General features: G+C 43.0%; 1 protein-coding gene across 1 annotated transcript in view; it reads left to right on the top strand.

Moving 5' to 3' along the window:
* LOC126278544 (uncharacterized) overlaps nt 1-25,317 on the top strand; it is a 204,720-nt gene that overhangs the window by 99,099 nt on the left and 80,304 nt on the right. Inside the window, exon 4 of the mRNA XM_049978723.1 lies at nt 20,812-20,962. Within this exon, the coding sequence (XP_049834680.1) occupies nt 20,812-20,962 (151 nt within the window). The remainder of the gene's footprint in view (nt 1-20,811; nt 20,963-25,317) is intronic.

Here is a 25,317-nt window from a genome sequence, read left to right as displayed (position 1 = left end):
TAATTAGGAAGTAGGTATTATAATTTACTAGTATAACCATCATTATTACTATAATCTATGTTGTTATTTGAACACTTGAGCATGTGGTTAGATATGATTTAGGTGTAAGTTTTATGGCCATATGCATATGGTCATTATTATAATTATTTGACATGTTTTACATCTTAGTGATACAGCCATCTCAAGCATTTATAGAATTTGAAAATAAATAAACAAACAGGTAAATCTTCATTTGGAATCTGACTGAACTTGATTGGTGTTACTTCTGATGTTGTGCCTGTACAATGTTACAGCACTCCAATATTCTACTCTGCACATTCCATTTCTTTGGTTCAATGTATAGTCAGCATGTCAGTGAAAGAAATTCTTCACTCTTTTGTTGAACAACAGCGAGTTCCTATTGACCATCAACAGGCTCCAGGCTCTCTCCATGGCACTAAACAACATGGCAAACTCATTGGCATGCCAGGTTCCAATGCTGTTGACAAAACCCCTCCACCCCCCACCCCCCCACCCCCACCCCCATTTCATCTGATTGGGATGCACATGAATAATAACTTTGGCAACATTTTAAAGTGTTTGGAGTCAATCACCACAGTTTGTGTAAGGATTTATTTTTGCATGAATTTCTCCTTGTATTTACCACTTTTAATGCCAGCTAGCTGCTCTTCATGTAGCTGTGAGTCTCTCTTTTGATGAAATGTGTCAGTTGCTCTCTAATTATCATTGAAAATGTACTCAAGTTATTGTTGCTTTTGTTGAGTTCTACAAATGTCAAAAGCAACCATAACAGTGAACTGAGCTTGAACAGCAGAACTCATTTATTTAGTGAATTATTTATTGATATCCATGGACCATTATGTACAATGGTACTGGACAAGTTTACAAAGGTTTGAAAAATTACAAGTATCAAAAACACATAGATACATGTATATATTAATAAACTTCAAAACTAGCCTCTAAAAAACAAACATACAAAAAAAAAACACTGATATACGTACATAATTATCAAAGATTAAAATCACTTTATGCTTTCTGAAAGTTTTTTATATATTTGCACAGTTACATATGGAACATTACATTAACTTCTGCTCCAAGGTTTTGCTCCAATCTTAATTAATTTATATTTCATTTTACTTTTGAAAGCAGACATGCTTTTCATTGTCTTTATATAGTTTGGCAAAGAGTTGTATAGAAAGCATTCTGCTTTTACAGGCTCTTTGTCAGTTAATTTGAGTCAATTTCCTTACATATGATAATCGTTTTTATTTGTTGTGTTATCATTAATGGGTATCTGTTTAACACTGCAGCATTGTTACTTTTTACATAAATAATTGTTTCATATATGTATGGAGATGCTGATGTTAATGTGTTTAGTTTCCTGAATTTATTTCTACAGGAATTTCAAGGAGATAATTTTGTTATGCTTCTTACAGTTTTCATTTGTAGCTTTAGTACACTTTGTATGTGCTCATTTGCAGAATTTACCCAGAAAAGAATATCATATGAAGTTAGTGAATGAATTAATTAGGCCATAGTACACTGTTAGCGGTGTTTGTGTGTTTATTTCCTTGACATTTTTCTCATTAGAAATATACTTGATTCACTTCATGAGAAATATTATTTATATACTTCTCCCAAGTCAAGTACATATTTCAAATGGGGACATGTTTATCACCTCTTACAGTCATAAATGGGTAGTGAACTGGCTTTACTGCTGCACCCATGCAGTGTGTACGAGGGAGAGGCTTGGTAATGGGGAATGGTGAGAGTGGATTTTGTCAGTGACACACATTTACTTTTTCATACCTTGTAAGATGGCACAGACAGCATTTATCATTAATGACTAGCTTTACAAACATTTTGCACTGGTGGTACAGTGTGATTACTAATCCTGAAGGAAAAACCTTCTGGTGATGATCTGTTGCATGACCGTGGATAGCACGAGACAAGGATACGTCTCTGAAAGTTCAGTTTTCAGTGTGACTTGTGGAGCTTCATGACTTTCATGGATGGGAGAAAATGCACCATGAATTGAACGGATTCAGACCACGAAATGAACAAATGAGCAAGACTTCACATATGTTCTCGTGGGGAGCTGCGTTAACTCAAGCCGTGTGGTCCACAGAGAGGAAGGTCAGGGACATGTGTCACATCACACTGAGCAGCTCGCACTGCCCACCTGCTTTGTCACGTGTGGGTTGATGCACAACACACCATTGCCAAAATCTGGCGTAACAGGAAAGCTGGACACTTGGGCCATGTGAATGCCAGACACCATTTCACTATGTTGGCTATGCTGCAGTTCTGCCCTTCATGCATTTCTGCAGTGTGGCTGCCTCACAGATCCCCTGTTGGAGAGCGGAGCTCTGTAGGGGTGAAAAAATGTGCCAATTGATCTGTGGCATTTGCATTTTTAAAGGTGTGTGATGACAGTGCAGGCAAGATGGCAGTGGATTGGTCAGTGGTGGAAGGGCATTGGCAGGTAATGTCAGTGCGCCAGACTGGTGAGCTTGTGGTGAGTGTGTTCTCCTGTGGTCGGCTAGTGACAGTGGCAGTGGAGGGTGCTTACTACAAACTATCAGTAACAATGCACAGTGTATGTGCATGAGTCCAAATTACTTCGGAAGATGTCTCAAAGGCCAATGCGCTGACATCTTAATAATGACATTGAGTGTTCACTAGTCCTACAGTTAATACACTATAATGGAACAATGTTCACTATTTAAATTGTTCAGAGTGACATCAAGAATGAAAATTCCAAGTGTTCATGTCTTGCACTCTCCCACAAGTTGCCAACTGTCTCAGTCATGGAAACACAGCACGGCACTTGATCCAGCTTCGACACTCGAGACAATGGAGGCCCAGAGCTCATAGTCAAGCTCGGTGTCATTGCGACTCAAACACAGGTCCCAGAGCTGCTACACACAAGCCCAGTGGCATGGAGGTCAATGCCCGAGCTTGATGGCAGTATAAATATGGTAACCAGTGTGGATACCAATCTGTCCTCAACACCCAGTGTGGTGGGTGCACAAGGACATGAATGTGGGTCCACGAGCTTTGACATACATGGGAGGTGTTGTCTGGAGCTTGACTGGAGCTACTGGCTGAAGGTGGGACCAGCTGGAGACAGAATCCCTACATTGTATGGCAGCTCTGTACTCCAGATTCTAACAATGTATGGTGGCTAGGGCGCAAGTGTGCTGTGGCATGTTGGTGATGCAGCACGGCCATTTGAATAGGATGCAGTGGACATTGCACATGACTTAGTCATCTGGAGACTGTGATGGGGGTGACCAGTGTGCCTATGGTGGGTGTGGTATGGATGGTGGTGCCAGCTGGCTGGGTGGGGTGGTGGGAGGCACATCCAGCTGTGCGATGACAGCAGGCTGCAGTTGCGCATCACCAGTGGTTACGGGTGTGGGCTCTGTCTGTCCACTGGTGGAGGGCGTGTCGTCTGTTGTCAAATCTTTGACAGATCTTCTGTCGGGTTAAAAAATGTGTGGCTGATGGAGCAGGCAAGATGTAAGCCAGCTTGTCACAGTTGACTGGGCTTGTGGAAGGACCTTTTCTCTAGTGATCACGAAGTCCGGTCTGTAGTAGAGATGTGGCTGTACCACATCAGTACATGACATGCATGTAGCACTGCAGGTCAGCGTGCATGAATGCCTTTTGTGTCACACTGGTGTGTGTGCTTGAGGGCCAGCCATATGAATGTGCAGATGTTCTGCCAGAGTGATTGCTGCGGCTTCATGTGGGTGTGGTACTCCTTCTACAAAATCACCCAGGATTGTCAGAGGCTACTCATAAATGAGATCAGCAAGTGATGTGTTGATTTCCTCCTTCAGCATTACTCACAGACTGAGCAGCACCATCAGGAGTTCCTTTGTCCATGAAATGTCGTGGCAAGTTAGTGTGGCTTTCAGAATCCTGTGGAGCTGTTTGACCATGCCAATGTCTGTTGGATGTTACAGTCTGGCAATGTGTGTGAACAATATGCAGTCAAATTGACAGCAGTAGTCTGTTGTCACATGACTTGGACATCTGAAGCATGCCATACAGGTATCAATGAAGTCAGTGGTGATGGTCTTGATGGTGATGTCCATGACTGGCATTGCCTCCAGCCAGCTAGTGAAGTGGTCTTCTATAGTTAGGGGATACCACTTGCCTTGAGAGAGAGGGAGAAGGCTGACAAGTTCAATGTGGTCATGCAAATATCAGCATGTCACATTGGGGAAGGGTGCCCACAGGTGCATTGGTGTGCCCCCCCCCCCCCCCCCCCCCCAACTTTGGTTGGCATGCTGTGCAAATGCATGCCCATTTGTGGCAGTCCTTCCAAATACCCAAAGTGTAGCCAGTAGTGTCACAGCAGTGTTGGTGAAAGGGAGTGACAGCCCAAGGACATGATTGAAGGTACTGCACCCATCTTTCTCCAGAAGGTTGAGACGTCGCACCAGATCTTCCATGTAGAGCTGGGGCAGGCACCAGTTCCAGTTGTAGGCCACTGGAGGCATCGTGACAAAAGCCATGCAGTTCTTCATCACTCTCCTGTATTTTGCCAATGTCCTAAAAGTTGACAGGGGGGGTGAGGTAATGGCACACACTTAGGACAGACAGTCGGCAACTATATTGTCTATTCCTTAAATATGGCAACCGTCATTAGTAAATTGTGACATATACTCATACTCTTAATTGTTGGAGTTGGCACAGTGAACACATAGACTGACAGTTCTGAAATGTGTGATTAATTGGTTTGTGATCAGAGAAAATGACAAATTGGTGGGTTCCTACTGATAGGCGGAAGTATTTCACTGCCGCATATATCACAAGCAACATTTGGTCATGAGCATTCCAAGTGCAGTGTGATTCAGATAGCTTCTTAGATAAAAAACTGAGTGGCTGCCAGCTCCCACTTATTTGCTGTTGTAAAGCTACACTGATGGTGGTCTGGCTGGTGTCCACCACTACAGCTAAGTCCGCTTTATGTAGCAGGTGTACCGGGTGCGCCAGCAGCATTGCTTCAGTGAAATTCCATTTTGAATTACTGTGAAGCTCTACTCCAGTCTATCCATCTAATTCACAGGGGTCTTTCTTTTTGAGATGGGAGTGTACAGTGTCTCAGTCATGGGATCGTGCATCGTGGTAGTGTTGGGCAGATGGTGAAGATAAAAGTTCAACATGCCAAGGTAACTGCTTAATTCTTTGTGCATTTCTGGACATGGCATGTTCAGAATCATTTGCAATTTCTGCAGTAGTGGCATTGATCCATTGGGGATAATTAAATGGCCGAGGAATTTGACTTCCATCACACCAAAAGTGCACTTCACCATTCATGAATTAAGGGCACTATAGTCCCCATGTGGGCACCATGAATTATCTTTTTTTTAGGACTAAATGTAACGCAAATGACCATGGGCTGCTTGATGGCCAAACAATGCCTAGCAGCAACATGGCCTTGAACACTCCCTTTGCTACTGCAAGTCCATCAGGTGTGAGTCAATGTGGGTGGCACAGTGCGGGAGGGCCAGATGTCATTATTATGTGGTACACCATTGAATGTTTAATTCCCTTTAGTGCCCCAGCCGGGCAGGTGAGGTCAGAGAATTTTTTGATGATGTCAGCGTAAGTTCCAAGGCACTTCATGGGTTTTACACTGTAGAATGCAGCCTGCAGGCACCATCCTGCTGTTGTTAAACTTGTTGTTGGATCAATAAGATGAGCATTTATGATGTCGGTTAGTGGTCTGTAGTGGCTAAAAAGGTCTGCACCCAGGATTGGCTCATTGATGTCAGCCACAGTAAATGTCCACGAGAATGTGCAGTGTAGTCATATGTCCTCATTGCAGTCGTGTGTGCCCTAAGTTTTAATGGCCAAATTGTTCACCACTATGAGGGAAAGTGCCTTGTCCCACCTGCAGTTTCCTAACATAGAATGGGGGAATACCAAAAGGTCTGAACCCATGCAACAATATACTTCAAGCCACCTGTCTATTCTGGTATTCAGAGATATCTTGATACTGAATTGCAGCCAGGTGTGTTGAGGCCCAGTTGTAGTTGGCATTTGGGTGGATGCAGGGAGGATGACACTTTGTTGCTTTGTTGCCGAAGTGTGTGTTGTGCTATCAGAGGTTGCTCACTGGCTGCTGTGCTGTCTGTGGAGTACCATTAAATTGACTGGCACTGCACTGATGGTTACATGAGCCGGTTAGGTGGTGGCTGGATCAGCTACTGCTGCCTTCTACCTATGAATGCGCCAACCAGTCGACTTGCAAGGTGAGAGCTGCCACTTGTGTAGCCAAGTTGTACATGAGCTGGTGCAGGTCAGTGTCCAAGATGGTAGTTGCAGGAGGCACGTGCCACCATGGAGGTGGGGGAATGGTGTCATAAGCTGCCATGCCCATGATGCTAGGTTCTGTCGCCAGCACATTGTATACCCGGTTGGCCAAGTATGCAACTGTGTCCATCTCTGTCTCTGCTCCTATCATTGCCTGCTCCTGAGCTAGGCAGGTGCACACACAGGTAGTGCATAACAGTGAGTCCAGCACCATGACACAGTGTGTGAGGCACTGCAAGTGGTGCAGGAACTGTGAGGGCATCCAGTCGCTGCATTCCTCTTGTCGCAGCAGTTGGTGTACCTGTTGTTCCTTGGAAGATGAGATCCACTGGATCAGCACTTCTGTGAGGCTTTTGTATGACTGCATCAGGAAGGTGGCAGTTATATCCCACACTTCAGGGATGTAGTTTTGGTCGAGCTGGTTCACTATGTGCCCAAATTTTGCAAGGCTGCAGGTTATGTGGTTGCTCATGAAGACTGCCTTCTACTTGGGTGAACCACATTACAGGGTCACAGGTCAAAAAGGGAGGTAGCCTGACCATCACCTGTCCAGTGCTTATGAGTGCTCTGTATATTTAATTTCACATCCAGGAATTTATAAGTTTCTGTCTCTTTTAGGTCAAAGTCTCCAAGCTTGACAGTAATATTGTTTCAGTTAGGTGTTTTGTTTGCATATATTTGCATATATGTGGGTTTATCTACATTAATAAAAAGATTATCTTCTCTGAAATAACTGTTTCCATTTTCTGTATTTAGAGAAGCTTGCTTTTGTAAGTCACCTGCTGAAACACTACTTATAAGAAATGAAGTGCCACCTTTGTACATGAGAGGACTCCCACCTACTACTTTTGGCACACCATTTACATATAAAATGAAAAGTAATGGGATCAAGAAACACACCACAAACTTTGTATTGTTCATCTAGCACATTAGTTACATACACTATAAAATCATCTATTGCTGTACTGCTTGATCTACCCTTCCTAAACACATTCTGCATGTCATTCACAGTATTGCCTTTCATTACACATTCTATTGTTCATGGGTTTAGCCATCATTGCCAGTTTGTTACTGAGACCAGTTGGAACTCACTTGCTGATTTGGTGGTTTGTGATGATAGGCAAGTTTGTGTATGTGGTTTACAATGTGAAAATACATCTCTCACAGATGTTCTGAATATTGCTCAGTTTACTGAAGTGTCTAGGGCAGCAGGAAATGAGATAGCAGCATAGTGTGAAGTAGCTGCCATTGTTTCCTCTCCTCCTCAGCTACTGTCAGTTAGTTCCCAAAAGTAGAATGACATGAAGGTCATGCAACCATGGCGTGCATGCCACGTGAGGCAATGTTTGCTAAGCAGTGGCAGCAGTCAACATCACAACAGAAGCCACTTGCTGCTCTTATACTATGCATTTATGTTTTTGTTCCACATGAAGAGGCCACATGCCCAAAGCACTGGGCAATGTGGAGTCATAGTAAAAAGAAGATGAAGAAGAAGGAGGAGAAGGACATTGCCTCTGTGTTGAACTGTCAGTTTTCTTCACCAGACATGAAAATGGATGTGAACAGTGAGTGTTTCCCAAGTGATGGTAACCCCAAACAAACTCTAAACTGACGTACATGTGATAGACATGATGTTAAAATGCAGGTGGACACAGGTGCAGCAGTGACTTCCTTAAATTCTCAAACCTATGTGGATCTGGCATAACCAGCATTGTCCCCTTATCTCATTGGTTGGTGAGTTACAACAAATACCCACATTCCTATTTCCGTAGTGTAGAAAGCAGTTGCTTGGCCTTTGACCTTTCTAATAGTGGATGATGCTAACAATGAAACCTTATCTTTTGGTTCTCTGTCTCTGGCAAAATGCATCTGGCTTCAGATGAAGTTCCATACCAAAAACTGGAATTAGAATATTCCACTCTGTATTCAGAAGTCTAGGATGTGCTACTGATTTGAAGGCTCACCTTACAATAAAACTGATGGCACATTTCATTTTTTTCATGCCTACCTGGCCTCAGTTGCTTTATGGGAGCATGTCATCTAGGAACTTGATCAACTTATATCTTTGGGTGTTATCACAACTGTCTCCTCTAGTGTATGGTTTACTGCATTGGTAATTGTCAAACAAACTAATGGTAACCTATGCCTCTCTGGTGATTTTAAACTGTTTGTAAATTCACAGTCTATTATTGATACCTATCCCCTTATCCTGTCTAGATTAACTCACAGCATGGTTTTCCAGGGGCCAATATTTTTCCAAAATAGACTTTTCAGAAGCCTACTTACAACTACCTCTGGATGATTATTCCAGCCCAAGTGAATGTCCCTTATAGCATAATTGTTCACTGGATGATTGGTGCACATAGGGGTTGTCTGCCATGGATCCCCATATTAACAATGTGCACTAAACAGTGTGTTTTAAAACACCTAAATGTTGAACATTGTGCTGTCATCAGACCTGTCCCTTTATAGAGTGGGCAAGCCTCTGACCTCCACATTCTGTGGACATCCAACACCTTGTCACCTACTTGTGGTTTTGCAACATTCACACACTTCCCATTGCTCACAACAGCAGTAGAAAAACAACCAGCAAGCTCCAGTGTATTTGAGGTGGTCATTCCCAGGTGGTACGCCATAATCATCTGCTCTTTGTTGAAGTCTCTTATATCAATGTATTTCCATCACTAAAATGATTCTTCTTTTGTCTCTCCTTCAGTTTAATACTTCCCTAACCTTGTCACATCATAAAATTACTGCTGGGAATGTGAGTAAATATGATTATTTGAAACTGTTAAACAGTAATGTTCACTGAAATCTCATTGGGTAGTCTCACCAAAAATGAATAATAAAAAAGGTTTCTCCACTTGGTACAGAACACATTATGCTTGTACCAAAAATTTATTTCCTGATGAGTATGTATAGATGGTTTGTGAAATAAACAATTTATATGCTGGAAACAAATAATACCGAGTGATCAAAAAGTCAGTATAAATTTGAAAACTTAATAAACCATGGAATAATGTAGATAGAGAGGTGAAAATTGACACACATGCTTGGAATGACATGGGATTTTATTAAAACAAAACAAAAAAAACACCCCATACTGCTATAAACGTGAAAGATCTCTTGCGCGCGTCGTTTGGTGATGATTGTGTGCTCAGCCGCCACTTTTGTCATGCTGGGTGTCCCAGGTCACCAGACATCAGTCCGTGCAATTATTGGCTTTGGGGTTACCTGAAGTTGCAAGGGTATCATGGTCGACCAACATATCTAGGGATGCTGAAAGACAACATCCGACGCCAACGCCTCACTATAACTCTGGACATGATTTTCAGTGCTGTTCATGACATTATTCCTGGACTACAGCTATTGTTGAGGAATGATGGTGGACATATTGAGCATTTCCTGTAAAGAACATCATCTTTGCTTTGTCTTACTTCGTTATGCTAATTATTGCTATTATGATCAGATGAAGCGCCATCTGTCGGACATTTTTTTAACTTATGTATTTTTTTGTTCTAATAAAATTTCATGTCATTCCAAGCATGTATGTCAATTTGCGCCTCTCTATCTACATTATTCAGTGATTTATTCAGTTTTCAAATTTATACTGACTTTTTGATCACCTGGTATACGCAAACTAACAATGTGAACTACATTTTATTAACTTATAAGCAAAATTAAGTTGCATTGTTTTTCCATTCATGAATTGGAATTACAAATTAAGTATGCTTTCATTTAACAGAGGACACATAGCTCAAAATGATTACTGGGGCTGAAAATCAGTATAGTTTACATTTTTAATAAAGGAATGCATAGTTTATCTTTAATTACACATGATGTTCTGAATATTTTACATTGCTGGTCTATCATATTGCAGACTGCAATGAAATAATGCATACAATGCAAACAGAATATGAGGCAAATATAAATTCTAGTGAACATTGGTAGCTATCAAATAATTTAGTTAATTACTGGTCTCAGTGTTAGCAAAAGATATTCCTACCCGTTACAGAATCTGGACATTAAGTATACTTGAATCTAATGTAGGCATGAGCTTTCTGTTTGGCTTCTAACCAGAACTTCCTTATTAACTGCTGTGTAATTCACACAGTAGTTAGTATGAAATTGCAATATTCGAATAACTGACCATATTGTATATGTGGAAGTTAGGCTTGAATTGCTGTTTGGTGGGCATTCTGTAACAACAAGACCACAATGCCACCAAGTGGCATTCAATCTCAAGGTGGGTAATAGTCATAATTTTTGGCTCATCTCTGTGTATTTCCAAACGTTACAGCTTCAAAAGTGCAATAAGTAACAAACACCGTGCATGCGGTTTGAGGCACCATGTCATAGATTGCACAGCCCCTCCCACCAGAGGTTTGAGACCTCCCTTGGGCATGGGTGTGTGTGTTATTCTTAGCATAAGTTAGTGTAAGTAGTGTGTGAGTCTAAGGACTGATGACCTCAGAGGTTTGGCTCCTTAGGAATTCACACACATTAAATAAGTTCTAAAGTGGAAATACTGTCACTAAATGTTGGATTGCTTTGTTTTTCAACTGCATATTAGATTCAAGTAGACTATAACCATTTCTCAAGAGCACCAAAATTATTGTATTCCTAATACTGTGGAAAAACACAGATTTTTCACAAAGCTGCAGACTGTAATTGGGCAACATATTAATCTAACTGGTGAGTAAGTTGGAGTTACCAGCTAATGAGCTCCCTTGTATTAACCTGGTACTATTTTAGGAAATAATGAGTAGACTGGAGGTTAGCCAGATGTAATGGAGAGGACAGGAGTATAGCTGATAAGTAGATGCAGTAAGCAGGTGAGTAATTGAGAATTTGTGACTGGAGCATGCCCTCTCATTGTCTTCAGCACAATCACAGCTGATTGAGAGGTCAGTCATTTAATAAAAAACAGTGGATGGACGTAGACACTCAGCATTAAGTTACATTTTATATGTCATCGACAGAAGCAGGTACTTTACATTGAAATTGTTTATCTGAGAATCCTACTACATTTGTAATCAGAAATTAGATGTCAAAATGTAAATGCAGCAATTTTTGCATATGCTTAACAATCCTTTCTTGCCTAATATATCCAAAAATAATAATGTAACATATGTTCAATAAGCTGGAGCATTTTATAATACCATTGCACCACATGCTAAATTACCAGTTTGCAGCAGGTTTTTTTAAGCATACAGCCTCATATTGCCAATAAATTCCATTTATTTGATAAATAAGTGAGACAGAAACATGCAGTCCAATCATTCAATCATTATCCACCAAAATCAACCACAGTTGTACAGAATTTTCTGAAAGATGTTTCTGACACCTTTGACTGTTAATTGTTAATTTATTTCACACCACCATGATTTCAGCTTTGTAGCCATTCTCAATTGCATTTTGAACTGTCTGTAACATGCCATAATTTGAAAAACATATTTTTGGTCTTATAGACCAGTTGTCATATTACAGGGTATGAGCACATATCTCTCTATAAGACAAGAAATATGTTTATTTGATAATGACATGTCACAGACAGTTCAACATGCACTTGAGAATGGCCACATAGGCAAAATCATGATGATGTGAAATAAATGAGCAATTAGCAGTCAGACAGTGGAAATGTGCTTAAAAAAAGTATATGGAGGGATTCATAAAAATGTAGACACTATTTGAAAGTCAATGTTAATGTAGCAAAGTGACTTACCATTACAGGTATTGCCTGGGGGGAAGGTTATTTTATGTGTTTAAAGTGATCCCAATTAGCAGCCAAACAACATTGATGACACTGAACAGTTGACCAAAACTATTGGTGTCAGTGTTGCTGGTGTAATAGCTGGTCTGGAGATCATGGTGAGTACTCAACAGCTCTTCTTTGGCTATCCATCATCCAGGGTGATTTTCACCCAAGTAGACTCTGACATCTCTGTGGTAGCAAAGCAGAATGCCATCTTGTTGAAGGTGAGGGAATTGGGTGAAGTTGTAGGTAAACAACTAGTATTCTCTCATATGACAATTTATTAGCACTTCACGTCTACACCGATACAAGTCCATGAGGCTAACTCCCGTTAGCGGAAAACATCCTCCAAAAAAACTCTCCATCTCAAAGATAGCACACTTACATTCTTTACAAATATCGATATTTACGGCGCTGCACGCCACATAGCCCCCCCCCGCGCAGTATGGAGTACGTCCCTGTGAATGGGGGGAGGGGGGGTGAGAAGTTAGGAAGGTAACATACAGTTCTTCAGCGTCAGGCGGAAGCGGTCAACTGGTAGGAGACCGGGGGGTGAAACCCGGTACGTCGACGGCAAAATCAGCAAGCGAAGCCGGCAGCCGAAGACGACGTCCTGTCCTGGAGTGGAGGTGCAGGCAGGCGGAGAATCACCTTGCCAGAAGGCCTAACAAAGGCACGCAAATTGCCACACGCAGCACTTGTGCTTAATTTAAAGCGACGCACCACACGAGTTTCTGCACTTCCTCCCTCAATTTTGTCACACGAGAGTAACACACACGCCTTATCACCATCAACAACAACAGATAATTTATGTATGTCATCAGGATGTACATGTGTTGTGAATTCTTGGGTGGCACCTGTACGAGCCAGGGGGGGGCGGCAGGGAGGTGTGGGGAAGCCATGGCAGGGAGAAGCGTTTGCGGAGAGGGGTGTGGCAGGTGCACTGGACTGCGCAGGCGACAACCTCGGGTGATCAACTGACGGCCGAGGGAGTGTGGCCGAAGGCAACGAGGAGCCCACATGGATTGAACGGCATGACCAAGAGCTGTCACACGAAGATGGTGACACAATGGTAGAATCCAAGTGGTTGGCAGCTCGACTGCGAGGGCTGGGAGGAGTGAAGCCTCGAAAAGTTTGGCCACTCGAATTAGATGAGAGCGGAGAAGAAGCAGTGCTCGGCAAAGAAGCCCGCTGTGGAGAATCAGTACCCGAATGTATGGTATGAGAAGATGAGTGGCCACTTGAAGTAGGACTGGAAGAGATAGGGGCCGAATCAGGGGGGTCCACCTGAGGCTCAATGAAAGCTGGTTTCACTCGGTTGAGTGAGACCGTGGTTACAGAGTCTTTTATGAGGAGGTCCATGTAATTCCTGGAGCGTTTGACAACCTTGTAAGGACCTGTGTAGGGTGACTGAAGTGGGGCTTTGATTGAGTCATCTCTGAGAAACACATACCCACAAGAGTCTAGAGTGCGCGGTATGTACACGCGCGGAGGTGTATGACTAGCCGGAAGTGGCGGCTGAAGTTTGCTGCAGTGCAAGCGCACTCGCTCGAGAAGTGAAGAGAGTTCGGAGGGCCGAGGAAGTGGGGTGGGAGCGACCAATTCTCCAGGCAAAACTACCGGTTGGCCATACACAAACTCGGCTACGGAACCCTTGAGATCTTCCTTGAAAGTCGCACGAAGGCCAAGAAGCACCAAGGGCAGTGCTTCTGTCCATAGTGAGTCATGACAACGCAAGGCAGACTTTAAGGTACGATGCCATCGCTCGACAAGCCCATTGCTTTGGGGGTGGTATGCAGAAGTATGAATTTTGACAATACCACACATTTTACATAAATCGGAGAAAACTGAAGACTCAAATTGCCGTCCCTGGTCAGTAGTGAGGTAAACAGGTGAGCCAAATCTAGAGATCCACGAATCTAAGAATGCTCGGCTTATTGTCTCAGAGGTAATGTTTGGAATAGGCACGGCCTCAGCCCACCGAGTCATCCTGTCAATGGCTGTAAACAAGTAACGGAAACCCTTGGAGGGGGGCAAAGGTCCTACGAGGTCCACATGAACATGATGAAACCGGCCTGGCGGTTGGGCAAAACAGCCAAGGGATGGGGAAGTGTGCCTGGAAACTTTGTTCTGTTGACACAACAAGCATGTCCGGGCCCAAGACTGACCGTTGCGGCGCATGTCTCTCGAAACAAACCGTTCAGATACCAGACGGGTGGAAGCTTTGACACCGGGGTGTGCTAATGTGTGTAATTTGTCAAAGACCTGGCGCTGAAGGGGCTTAGGAATGAACGGCCGCAATGTACCAGTCAATTCATCACACCACACTAATTCAGGTATGCCGGGGAAAGTAGAGCGTACCGGTTTGAGAGAGGAGCTGTGGTCCGAAATCAACTGCATGGTATCAGGGTCCGCCGATTGCAACCGAGGTAGGTCTGTTAAGTCAATTAAGGTTGTGACAGCACCTACACGCGAGAGAAAATCAGCAACCACATTGTCCGCTCCTCGGATGTAGCGAATGTCATTTGTAAATTGCAAGATGTAGTCGATGTGACGAAAGCGTCGTGGGGGCAGATCAGACGAAGGATTTTTTATCGCAGGAACCAACGGCTTGTGATCAGTGAGCACATAGAAATCTCGTCCCTCAACATCAGTTCTGAAGTGTTTTATGGCCTCGTACACTGCAAGTAATTCTCTGTCGAATGCTGAGTATTTCTTCTGTGCAGTGTTTAACTTTTTTGAGAAAAACTGCAGGGGTGTCATAACATCATTGTATGTCTGACTCAGTACTGCGCCGACAGCACTGTCACTAGCGTCAGTAGTGATAAACATTGTCGCGTCCGCACGTGGGTGAGCAATAGTGACAGTGGAGGCCAACAGCTGTTTGAGTTCGTTAAATGCCTTGTCCATGTCTGGTGTCCATGGGATCTGGCGGGTGCTGGAAGTTTGTGAGCCTGCGAGTGCATCCGTGAGAGGTGCCTGCACCGCAGAAGCAGCTGGCAAATGTTTACGGTAATAATTAACTGTTCCGATGAACCTGCGTAATTCCCTATAGGTCTGGGGGCGTGGCATCTCAAGAACAGGCTTGATCTTGTCCTGCGGTGGTGTCAGACCGTCCGACGACACAACATAACTTAGGAATGTGACGGATGACTGGTGCAATTGAGTCTTTTTATTGTTCAGTTCTATACCAGCAGCTGCTAACGTGTCTGTCACGACTTGAACACGCTCCTTACTCTGTTCCAAAGTATGAGCAAAAACCAATATGTCGTCCATGTATACGAAACAAAAGTCTAAATTGGATAAGGTTTGATTGATGAAACGCTGCCACGTTTGGGGGGCGTTTTTCAACCCAAATGGCATAAATTTGTATTGAAACAACCTGAAGGGAGTGGTTATGGCAGTCTTTTCAATATCCTCTGGAGCCATGGGGATCTGATGAAATGCGTGCTTGCAGTCCAAAACAGAGAAGTACTCTGCACCTGCGAGCGCATGATTGAAGTCCGCAATGTGTGGGACCGGGTATTTATCAATGGTGGTGCGGGCATTTAAACGCCTATAGTCTCCGACCATACGCCAAGTACCGTCTTTCTTTTGATCAAACAAGATAGGACTAGCCCAGCAACCGGAAGAAGGTTCAATTATTCCCTTTTGTAATAAATCATCTAATTTTTCTTTTGCAATTTTCATAAATTCCGGCTTGAGGCGGCGTGGGCGTTGCGATATGGGCGGCCCAGCGGTTAGACGTAACCGGTGAACTGTGCCATTAGTGACTACTGCAATACGTGGCGCGGCAAAACAGTCAGATGTCCGTGAAGCGGAGCAGGCGGTGGCAGGCAAGCAAAGCTGTGGCGCTGAGGCGTGCCAAGGCTGCGTAGCGAACGCACGTACGTTAACTTGGGCGAGGTTGGTACACTGGTTTTTGGTAGCGGGCCGTGCCGCTACGCGCACTGTAGGCCCGAGTGGGTGTGGCCTAACAGCAGATGGCTGTATTTCATTGCCACGGGCTTGGGAGGTTAATTGTTCATTCGAAACGCATGGAACATGAGCACACAGGCATACACTGTCATTACAAGGGGGAATGCTGACACAGTTTGCAGAGTTCACAACATTGTCATTAATGTGTGCGGGCACGGGAACACCAGATTGGCATGGACTAACCTTGTCTGTAGCCGACGAGTCGTCCGCTTGTAGTGACGCGAGGCGTTGTTGTGTGGAGGTCAACTCGTGATGTATGTCGCGGGGATGCAACAGCATTTCCGTACGTTCCATCCGCAAGTTTGAAGACTCGGCGCGCTCCGCTAGCCACTCGTTTGTCCAAGATAGGTTTGGGCACTTCTTAGCCCAGCGCACATGTTTGGTGTTAGCCGAACTGTCACTCGGCGGAGCGAAAGGAATATGTTTGTTCAGTGGGGGGTAAAACACAGTATTTTTCACAAAATCTAGTGACAACTGATAGTGCCTGAGGAAATCAATTCCGAGAATAGGTTCTTCAACTGTTGACTCTAAAAACGTCCACTTCAGCTTGCACTTGGGCGAAAGTTTCACTGTATACAGTGTAGAACCCGAACACTGTAAGGTAGACAAGTTCACTGCACGAAGTACTGTTTTGTGCGGTTGCACTTTATTGGTCGCTAGGCGAGCCGGTAGCAAAGAGACATCTGCGCCAGTGTCTACCAGAAACCGTACACCCGATTGTAAATCTCAGACATAGACTCGACCACACTTACTGTTGTTGTCCAAAACGGAATGCAACATTGATGGTGCACGTTGTTTATGTCGCAGGAGGTGGCACCGCTGCCTACCTGCGGTTGGAGTTTGGGTAAGAGCACGGCGACTGGCATTTGCGTGCTTGCTCCCCGAATCTCGCGTGGAAGAAACAGTAAGATTGAGCGGGCCTGTGCTCCTGTGGGTAGTAACTAGGTGACGGAGTATGCGACCCAGAATCTTCCACCGAGGCCGGTGCTGTCGTTGGGCAGAGCTGGAGGTGCAGGTAGGGCGGCTAGTTTAACAAACTTGTTATTAGCAGCACCAGACAAGGGCGTGGTGTTGGACAGCTTCTTAGTGCGGTCATGTCCAGAATGCAGTGCGTGGAGCTCACGCTGCCTGGCGGAGTAAGCTCTATCGGCGGCACGTAAACGTTCATTTACTGGCCTATCCTCATACGCAGAGATTGCAGTCTGGACAGGCAGAGGCAGCTTTTCTGTCCAGATTTCTGCGAGTGTGTCATCAGGCATAACTTGCTCGTCGACGAGAAGACGGATGCACCACCACAGCTGGGACGGAGACCTGTCGCCAAGACGCTCTTCGTAAATTAGTTGTCGCACGTTTTCTCTCCTGGTTTTTGAGACGCGCTCCAGTATCGTCTGTTTCGCCATAGCATACTTCTCTGCTAGGGGCGGTGCTTTGACCAGATCGTAAATTAAATCGACGCTGTCGTGAAGGTGGTTCATGAGGCACACGAAGCGCGCGTCGTCGTCCAAAGCACAGACATTGAATGTTTGCTCAACCAGGTTGAACCAAAATTCCGGGTGAGCGGGTTTGAAGTCTTGTAGTTTCGGCAGATTCGGCACAGCAGTCACTGTGGAGGTGCACCTATTTCTTCGGATGGGAGTAGAGCACGAAGAGGATGGAGTGTCCGAATTATTGGCGTCCTGTAATGCGGGTATCGCAAAGTTCACTTGACGCCGGGGGGGCGGCTGAGAAGCGACGGACGGACGAACAGTGTGAGAATCGTAGTCACAATGTGCATTCTCATTGACTAGATAGCTCGGAGAGAAGCCGCTAGTACTTACGTACGCCGGTGAATGTCCGTTATGCACTCTGTATTCATTCGGCCGTGAATGGTGGGGGTGGTTGTAAATGTCCGGGTAATTACTGTCCAGCACAGAATTGTTGACTTGATTATGAGCAACACAAGGATCCCACACATGTCCACAAGGATGCACACTCGATGTGATATTGTCTGTTTGGCGAGCATTGAGCACATGTTGACTAACCGGCGCGGAAGGATACACACGTGGCGGGAACTGGCTCGGGATTGAATTTACTGCTGGATTTTCCAAAGTGGCAAGATTCCGCTCGACACCACGAACTGTATTGAATTGTGCGTTCGACACAGGAGTAGGAATGTTCCGAACAACACTCTGTGGAGAACACGTGGAAAAGTATAGGCTAACAAAGCCAGAGTCCGCGACCGTTGGCGGCTGGCAGAAACTGGCTGCACTCGATGAATTCCACTGCATGTTCGGGCTGAAAGATTCCGAAGGATCTCACGGCATATCCACTACGACGGCAGGGATGCTGGAGAGATGTTGCTGAGATCCGGGCGGCGGTGAGTGCTGAAAGGCCATTGTCTGAAGCTAAAACACCGGCCCTCGCGATTGCGAAAAGAAAACCGACGTGGTAGGCGCGTAAATAACACTTCGTGCCGTAACTTGAATGCATATTACACAAAACGGGGTCACCAGTGAGGAAATTGGGTGATAGTTGTAGGTAAACAACTAGTATTCTCTCATATGACAATTTATTAGCACTTCACGTCTACACCGATACAAGTCCATGAGGCTAACTCCCGTTAGCGGAAAACATCCTCCAAAAAAACTCTCCATCTCAAAGGTAGCACACTTACACTCTTTACAAATATCGATATTTACGGCGCTGCATGCCACAAAGAGGTAAAACCTCTTATTTCTAAACACTTCTCAGCTGGCAGGTAAAAATCATTGTTAGCAGCATATGAAGATACACATCACCAGTTTCAGTACCTTCGAGGAAGAATGGGCCACTCAAACTGTGCAATGACAGACAACACCACACATTAACACCCATTAGATTAACATGTTTGTCCACATGAATGTGATGATTTTCAGGAGCCCAGTACACACCTGTGGTAATTTACTGTATCTTTCCAATTGAATTCCGCCTCCTCAGACCAGATAATCATCTCTGCAAACCATTCATCCTCAAGAGGCATGGCTTCAAATCACTTGCAATACTCCAATCCAGGTTGTCCTCATTCATAGTGTGCAGTGATCTTGGGAAGTACACATTCCACTTTGCAACCTTAAGAATTTATAGTACACTTGATTGGCTTACCCCACATTCACTTGGACTCTGCTTCACAGATTTTTGAGGTGACCAATGCTGTAAGATGGACTTTTTGATGTTTCTGATTAGACAGATGTTTCCTTATGCACATCCTGAACAGTACCATTGGCATCAAATATATCCAAAATACAATAAATTGTTGCACATGTAGGTGGCTGAGTTATGTACACATTACATGCTTGCTGTTGTACTTCTATCATGGTTTTGTACATCAAGTGCTACTTCAATATTGCTTCGCATTGCTCAAATGACAATTTGACTTCATTCATTGCTACACTGTCATCCACCGGAAAACATACACGAAGATCTGTAGAGCAAACAATGGAATACACTACCATGCAAAATTGAAACAATACACTTCTTTGTTCCAAGGATATTAAGTATCAAAGCGTATATACAGTTTTCTGGACCCCTCTGTATGCATATATATATATATATATATTAAAAACAAAGATTCCAAGACTTACCAAGCGGGAAAGCGCCGGCAGACAGGCACATGAACAAAACACACAAACACACACACAGAATTACAAGCTTTCGCAACTGGCAGTTGCTTCGTCAGGAAAGAGGGAAGGAGAGGGAAAAATGAAAGGATGTGGGTTTTAAGGGAGAGGGTAAGGAGTCATTCCAATCCCGGGAGCGGAAAGACTTCCCTTAGGGGAAAAAAAGGACAGGTGTACACTCGCACACACACACACATATCCATCCGCACATACCTGAAAATAAGTGGACACATTGCCAAGCATGATATCCCTCATTTCAATGACTGCTTCAGAGCCTGTGCCATATGGATCCTTCCCACCAACACCAGATTTTTTGAATTCACAGGAGGGAACTTTCCCTGCAGTACATCCTACGTTCCCGTATTCCTCCTGTCCTCAACCTTCGATAGTCACTGTCCTCACCCATCCAGCCCTCTCACTGTTCCCATTCCAGCACTACACAACTGTCATTTCACCATCACAACTAGTCTTTTATTATTATTATTATTATTTAACTTTCTTTTTATTTCTCTCCTTTCCGCTACTAAACCCCCCCCCCCCCCCCCGTCCCATTCCCCAGGCCCCCCTCCACCGCACCTTCTCTCCAGCTCTCCATCTAAACTGCAGCGCTTCACAGTTTGCCACCCTCACCACATTATCCCTCCCCCTCTCCAACCCAGCCTCCTCCTTACCCCCACCCAGTCACCACTCCCATCATGCTCTGGTGCTGCTGCTCACAGTGTGGTTTCAGTTATCTGAGACTGCAGACATGTGTGGAAGTTGTGTTGGCGTGAATGTGTGTGTGCGTGTGTAAATGTGTGTCTGTTGCTGACAAAGGCCTTAACGGCTGACAGCTATAATAGTTACTACACATTCATTGATATCATTTGAATAAACAAAGACAACTCTTGTCGATAGCACACTCAGATAGCAATGTCATCTATCATTTGTTTTCTTTCTAGATTTGTTTCGTAGTCTTTGGTATACTCAATAGCTGTAATAAAATTCCAGGAAATTTTCAAAACTGTACTGGCATTTTTTTCAAAGAAACTGCTTTCAATCATTCTATAAACCATATTGATATCATACAGTGTTCAGTTCAAAACTTATACTGTGGCTGTTATTTTACAGGCAAGGATCTGGGCCAATTCAATCACAAAACCTCAAGCAGCACTTTTATATCTATTGGCACATAAAGCCAAACCAAAAATTATGCGGTATTATTTGAGCATGGTGGAATCTATTATCAATAGAAGAATATTGAATGCTGTGAAACTGAATGGTAAAGATGGTCAGCACTGATAACCTCACTAAAGGACTTCAATACAGAACAGTATAGGACAGTGATAATCCTAACATCTAAGAGCAATACTCAGTTGTCTGGTATTTACATCATTTGTTTCTATAATAATTGATACTTTCTGTGTCTGGGGAATACAAGGGCTTTTCATAAACTAACCACTTAGCTGCTATTAAAGAAAAGTTAAAAACAATAATAAATCTTTTTGTACTGAATCTGTAGTTATATGTTGACTTTATTTCTCCACAGAGTTATCATCCAACTTGAAACAGTTATCATATTTTGATACCAGTTTCTGTATTTCCTTATCAAAAATGGTGTTGGTCTTCAGTCAGTGGGTGACAGCATCTTTGAACTCATTGTCTGTCATAAAATGCTGAATTGTCAGCTGGTCCTTCATCTTGGGAGTGATGAAAGTTATTTGGTGCCAGGCTACAGGGACAATGCTAAAAAACTTTCCAGCCAAAAAGTATCAATTTTTTTCCTTTTTTTCAATTTACAGTATGGGGTCACACACTGTAGTGAAGGAGATTGATTCCTTAATAATCATCCCATGCTGTATTGTATTGTCTTTACCTACAGAGTTTTGGTAGAGTTTCACAATAAACCTTCGATGTCATGCCCTGTCATACTTTCATACACTGAAGAGCGAAAGAAACTGGTACACCTGCCTAATATTATGTATGGCCACTGCAAGCACCCAGGAGTGCAGCAGCATGATGTGTCGTGGACTCAACTAATGTCTGAAATAGTGTTGAAGGGAATTACCACAATGAATCCTGCAGAGTTGTCCATAAATCCATAAGAGTATAGTGATGGGTTGGGGGGGTGGGGGGTTGAGATCTCTTCTGAACAGCATGTTGCAAGGCATCCCAGATATGCACAATAATGTTCATGTCTGGGGAGTTTGGTGGACAGCAGAAGTGTTTAAACTCATAAGAGTATTATTGGAGCCACTCTGCAGCAATTATGGATTTGTAGTGTCTTGCATTGTCCTGCAGGAATTGCCCAAGTCCATTGAAATGCACAATGGACATGAATGGATGCAGGTGCAGGTTGCTTGTGTATGTGTCACCTGTCAGAGTCATGCCTAGACATATCAAGCATCCCACATCACTCCGGCTGCACATGCCCCCACACTACTACAGAACCTCCACCAGTTTGAACAGTCCCCTGCTGACATGCGGGGCCCATGGATTCATGAGCTTGTCTCCATAACTGTACACGTCCATCTGCTCGATACCATTTGAAGTGAGACTCCTCTGACCAGGCAACATGTTTCAAATCATGAACAGTCCAATGTCAGTGTTGATAGGCCCGAGCAAGGTGTAAAGCTTTGTGTCATGCAGTTATGAATGGTACATGAGTGGACCTTCAGCTCCAAAATACCATATCTTGATGGCCCAGCATTGAAATCTGAAGCAATTTGTGGAAGGGTAGCACTTCTGTGATGTTGAACTATTCTCTTCAGTCATCATTGGTCCTGTTCTTGCAGGATCTTTTCCAGCCATGGTGATGTTGGAGATTTAATGTTTTACAGGATTCCTGATATTCGCATACACTCATTTGAGAAAATCCCCACTTCATCAGTATCTCAGAGATGCGGTGTCACATCGCTCGTGCACTGACTGTAACGTCACATTCAAACTCACTTAAACCTTGACATCCTGCAATTGTAACAGCAATAACAGACCTAACAACTGTGATAGGCACTTGTTTTTTCATATAAGCATTGCCAATCACAGTGTCATATTCTGCCTATTTACATATCTCTGTATTTGTATATGCATGTCTATACTATTTTCTTTGGTGCTTCAGTATAAAATCTGTCAGAAAAATTCCTTTGTGATCCCAAGAAACTGTGACCATCATTTTGTGGTTCGAACACTGCACTCATTCTTGTCCCACATCATGAATATGTTCAGAAATTCCTCATCCTTTCATTTTAATACTGAAGGAATGTCAAGGCTGCATGAATTCTTTGTTTTGTTAATGCTTGTTAGACATTTTGGTACCCATTATGGATGAAACTTACAGTAATCTAATCTCTTTGTGGCAGTGTTAAAAATACAGAAATCTGAGGTACATATTCTGAAAATTCAGAAACTGTAAATGGATGTCTCACACACACAGTTTCATCACCATATTGCACAAGTTTGTCAGTCACATTTGGACATCTTCCAGATGTACTTTCTTCATAAACATCTGTGGTGACCACTTCTGAATTTTCTACACCATTCACTCACAATTCTATAACTCACTAAAATCATCTGCATACACATGACACAATCAGTGATGAATATAGATAGCCCTGATTCCCACAGGAAGCAAATGAGAGAACATACCTCACAAGTGGAGAAACACACAATAACACCATCCATTTCACCCACTTTGTGCTTACACACTGATGAATGTAGCAGAGAGCTGACTGAAGTAACATAGGATTCAAGGTTTCCTTTTCCAACCAAGCAACTGCTATGAAGCTACAAGTATTTGTTTATTCTTAACAGCCAATTGGAAGTTAATTTATTAAAAGCTCTTAATACAGTATGAAGGGGACCAGCAAGAGTGCAAAACTGTGTGAAGAAACAAGAATTCTTATCTTTGCAAATCAAATGCAACAGCATGAGGAGGTGACAAGTAATATATTGCAGGTATTAATGGGAGACTAAACTACAATGATAGACACATTTTGAGTGGAAGAAATTAGTAATGTTCTTAAACAGATTTTTAATAATGATATACATATTTAGTTGTGGGTATGATGCTTACCAGTAAGATTTAAAAAGAAAAGAGAAATGAGGAGGCTTTAAATGAAAAGAATAAATGCAAAAATTGAACATGGATGAGAAGCTGGTTTGAGGAAAGTGAATAGGAAGGCATTGAATGCGGAGAGGAATGAAGTAATTGTTGGTTTTTTTGTATAAGGTATGGAAATGTAGAAAGGGAGAGTGATGAAAGAAACATGTGGTAGTAGGTCACAGAAGATGAGAAATTGTGTCATTGGTGGCTAGAAAAAGGTAAGAGATGATCAAAAATCTGATGCTGAAGCTTCTGGTAAACTTAAGTTTGTGTAACTGTAACCAAGGAACTATGCATGTTATTTATAAAATGTTGTGAAATATTGTGCATTAATGCTGAATATTATCACTGTGTTTAATTTATTACTTCTCATTCTCTCTTCTTACAATAAATTAAACATCAAAGTGCAGCAACAAGAAAATATAATATATACAGATAGTATACTGCGTAGTTTCGTCAAATCCAGAGAGTGCTGTCCTTGAGTTTATTGCGTATTTCTTCCAATACATTTACGTAAATTGTCGGTATGTAATGTTGATTCATATGGTATATTTTGATTTAAGCACTATTTGCTCAGGAAACATTTTAGGATAGGGTTTGTAAGTTTGTGAAGAGGAATACTGGTTCCAATGAATGCTTTGCATAGATCTATGATAAACTGACTTGTTTCGGTTACCTTTGGATAAACCCCCGCTACTGCATCTTGCTGTAGCCAGAACTTTCTCTCGTGGTACTTCATTCTGAAGTCCTTCGATCTGAAGACTTGCCTTGACATGCTGGTCTGTTGGAAACTGTGTTTTGCAGGAAGCGTTTTTTTTTTTTTTTTTTTTTTTTTTTTTTTTTTTTTTTTCCAAACACCGTGGTATAAAATAATTCCGTCATATGTATATGTTCCAGGATGGTAGGCTATCCACTAAATGATTTTGCTTTCTTCGGGCGACATGGCACACAACACGTTACACACTAAACGTTGTAAACACGTTCAACTGTGTGCAAGTAAATATAAAGCTAAACTGGAACATCGCGTAGTTCAATTTAATCGTTGCTGACGCGTAAAGTTAGATATAGTGGAAATTAGTGAAGTTCGGTGGCAGGAGGAACAAGACTTCTGGTCAGGTGAATACAGGGTTATAAATACAAAATCAAATAGGGGTAATGCAGGAGTAGGTTTAATAATGAATAAACAAAAATAGGAGTACGGGTAAGCTACTACAAACAGCATAGTGAACACATTATTGTGGCCAAGATAGACACAAAGCCCATGCCTACTACAGTAGTACAAGTTTATATGCCAACTAGCTCTGCAGATGATGAAGAAATTGATGAAATGTATGATGAGATAAAAGAAATTATTCAGGTAGTGAAGGGAGACGAAAATTTAATAGTCATGGGTGACTGGAATTCGTCAGTAGGAAAAGGGAGAGAAGGAAACACAGTAGGTTATTATGGATTGGGGCTAAGAAATGAAAGAGGAAGCCATCTGGTAGAATTTTGCACAGAGCATAACTCAATCATAGCTAACACTTGGTTCAAGA

Source organism: Schistocerca gregaria, chromosome 6 (genome assembly GCF_023897955.1).
Source record: "Schistocerca gregaria isolate iqSchGreg1 chromosome 6, iqSchGreg1.2, whole genome shotgun sequence".
Classification (NCBI taxonomy): domain Eukaryota; kingdom Metazoa; phylum Arthropoda; class Insecta; order Orthoptera; family Acrididae; genus Schistocerca; species Schistocerca gregaria.
The sequence above is the reverse complement of the archived record's forward strand: the minus strand, read 5'-3'. Positions and strand labels throughout refer to the sequence as shown.